Source organism: Verticillium alfalfae, genomic scaffold (assembly GCF_000150825.1).
Source record: "Verticillium alfalfae VaMs.102 supercont1.3 genomic scaffold, whole genome shotgun sequence".
Taxonomy (NCBI): Eukaryota; Fungi; Ascomycota; class Sordariomycetes; order Glomerellales; family Plectosphaerellaceae; genus Verticillium; species Verticillium alfalfae.
In genome coordinates, this window is record NW_003315036.1 from 546,726 (window position 1) to 549,617 (window position 2,892).

Genomic DNA, 2,892 nt, shown 5'->3' on the forward strand with positions numbered 1-2,892 from the left:
ATGAGGACCGCGTTCACACGCTTGACAACGTACCCAAAACGGGCAAGACGGATCGACATAACTCGTCGGCACATGAACCACGAACAAATTCCTACGACTCAGTCTGAGATGTACCTCAGCCTGAAAGCTCGAAACTCATGAGTTGCTGCTCACCGCTAGCATCCGTGCCGCTTCGTCAGTTTCACACGCCAACGCGCAAGATATGCCTTTGTGGCAGTCGTCTTTGGCACGGGCTTCGCTGTTAGGCCACCTCCTCGCTGTAACTCACCCCCTTCGTTTTGATCGTTGCCTGAACGCGCGTCTGCAATCACTTCGCATATTCGAAGACGTTCGTTTGGGAACTGCTCACGCAGCCAGCCAACTGTCGCGTTCGTTATGCTATCCGGCAGGGAAGCGAGCTCATCGCAGGCCTTCGCCCACGTCATGGCCGCCTCGGCCTCATGGCACGAATCTTTCATCCGTAGCTGGAGCATGTGCTTCCACTCGTGGTCCGGCCTGGCTCCACACGCGAGCCTCAGCTGGACATACTCCCACCATATCGGATAGAACCCCGCCGTCGCAAAGTCGATGATCCCGGAGAGGTTCCCATCCTCCACCATGATGTTGTACACATGAAGGTCGCCATGCGAGAACGTCCAAGGCCGACAGTCCGGCATATTCCGCCACAGCATATCGCGGGCCGCCCCAGGAAAACCGCCCCTCGCATCCTCAAAGTAGGCGAACAGCTCGCGCTTGCGCCGAAAGGGGCCCCACGGCGTGAATCCTGCCGACCACCAACGGAGAGATTCGACTGGGCCACCGGTGACGCTGCTCATCTTGCCGCTCGTCAAGGTGCGCCACTGCAAGACCACCGCAACGACTTGGTCCAGTATCCGGACCTTGGTAGATAGGTCGAGCTCGTGCCACACCGCGCCGAGGGTCTGGCCGGGCACACGGTCCTGGACAATGTACCGCCTGCCGCCCGTCTCCCACGTGGCCTTGACATCGGGCGTGGGCAGCTCGGGCACCTTCTCGCGGAGGAAGCGGAGTGTGTCGACCTCGTTGCTGCCCTGCGCGGCCGAGCTGTCTTTGAGAAGGGTGTCGGCGCCGATAGTCCAGGTCGCGATGTCGCGGCCGACGAAGTCGAGCGCCAGCCGGGATCTGTATTTGGTTCGATCTTGGTAGGCGCGCTGCGGGGTGTAGCCGCAGCCTGCGCAGGGGGTTCGGTCGCGTCGTGGGAGGATGCTTGTAGAGGCCTCTGTCGTCGAGGAGGGAGCTTGGGTAGACATGATTGTCGGAGACCGAGGCTCTTGACGGCGAGGGTCTAGTACGTAAGCTGCAGATGGAAACTTGACAGTGATGATATTGAGATAAAATGCCAGCGCATCATAAACCAACATCAGAAATTTTAGCCTATGCGTGGCACTAGATGATATACAATAGACGGGAAGGCACACATCTCGTTAGACTCGGTGTGGTGAATGTTTTCACTTGATCGTCGCGGCAACACCTTGAGGCGGTGTTTAGCGGGCATCACACCTCCCTTGCGCAGTGTATACCTTGCTCCATGGAAGGGACGTTAGAAAGCTTTCCCGTATTACAATGATTTGAATTGCATTTGCACCAAGGAGATTTTTATAATTCAAAGACTGGATCCCATCCTAGCTTGACCAGTTGCATTATTGTATTTAGGCTTGAACAATGATTGATAGAAGTTGATCAGCCTGGACCTCTCATCGAGAGGCTTTGACGGATATCGCAGGGGTTCAAAGAATGGTTCTTGGTTATATTGTCATCAGTGTTGGAAGTCGTGTTAGATTAATAGTAGAAACCACTCGTGCAGCCTCTCTTTCACAACAGACCGAGCAACGGAGATCTGGAACCCAATCTGATAAGGCTAGACGTCACTCGGTATACCTTTCCTCTGTCATTCTTCATCGCAGACTGCAATCTAGTGCTTAAAGCTATTTTGAATAAATGGCTCACTTGCTGATTTTCAGTTTCTACATTTGCGATCGAATTCGAGAGCGGCTGTATAACATGCTGATATCCTTCACACAAGGCCTTGGCAGATGTTATATTGAGTACCTTACTAATTAAATGCATTTGTAGATGCAAGTGTCTTAGAAAGGCTTGAGAACATGCTCACCACAAACCTAGGAGGCTTAGTAGAGTGCTGCTCCTCTATCACGGAGACATTGCACAATATATATATCCCCTCTTCGAGAGGCTAATATAAGTGCAGTATCCCCAGCTGAATTCTCGAGGAATGTATTGGCACCATACTCTAAAAGAAGCTCTACAGCCTCCGCTTCGCGATAGCGACAGACCTGGATAAGTGCGGTATCCCCAGCGTTATTCTGGTGGTCTAGATCTGCCCCTACATCTAAAAGAAGCCGTAAAGCCTTATAGTAGCCAGGACGAGAGACCTTCATACCCCAAAGGTTATCCTGGAGGTCTACCATTGGCCCTCTATCTAAAAAGATAGTCTCATAGTAGCCAAAGCGAGAGGCCTTCAGGAGTGCAGTATCACCAGCGTTATTCTGGAGGTTTAGCACTGCCCCTTTCTCTAAAAGAAGCCGCATAGCCTCGCCGTGGCCAAAGCGAGAGGCTTCGATAAGTGCAGTATCCCCAGCGTTATTCTGGAGGTCTAGCACTGCCCCTTTCTCTAAAAGAAGCCGTATAACCTCATAGTGGCTACAGCGAGAGGCTTCGATAAGTGCAGTATCCCCAGCGTTATTCTGGAGGTCTAGCCCTGCCCCCTTCTCTAGAAGATACTGCAAAGTACCATAATGACCGGCTCTTGAGGCCATTAGAACCAGCGAATTCATATCTCCGTCCAGAATATTTATATCCGCTTCACACCTATCCAGAAGTAGTGCCACAATAGGTTCTAAACCCTTGACTGCAAGC

General features: G+C 52.5%; 2 protein-coding genes across 2 annotated transcripts; both read right to left on the minus strand.

The window, feature by feature from the left end:
- Positions 1 to 307: 307 nt before the first annotated feature.
- On the minus strand, positions 308 to 1,268 carry VDBG_02671 (conserved hypothetical protein; the record flags this gene model as incomplete). The annotated part of the gene is made up of 2 exons (XM_003006486.1): positions 308 to 341; positions 421 to 1,268. The coding sequence occupies 2 exons, from the start codon at positions 1,266 to 1,268 to the stop codon at positions 308 to 310; spliced, it is 882 nt and encodes a 293-aa protein (XP_003006532.1).
- Positions 1,269 to 2,144: 876 nt separating this feature from the next.
- On the minus strand, positions 2,145 to 2,792 carry VDBG_02672 (ankyrin repeat and SOCS box protein; the record flags this gene model as incomplete). Its single annotated transcript, XM_003006487.1, has 1 exon — positions 2,145 to 2,792. The coding sequence occupies one exon, from the start codon at positions 2,790 to 2,792 to the stop codon at positions 2,145 to 2,147; it is 648 nt and encodes a 215-aa protein (XP_003006533.1).
- Between the last annotated feature and the right edge of the window lie 100 nt (positions 2,793 to 2,892).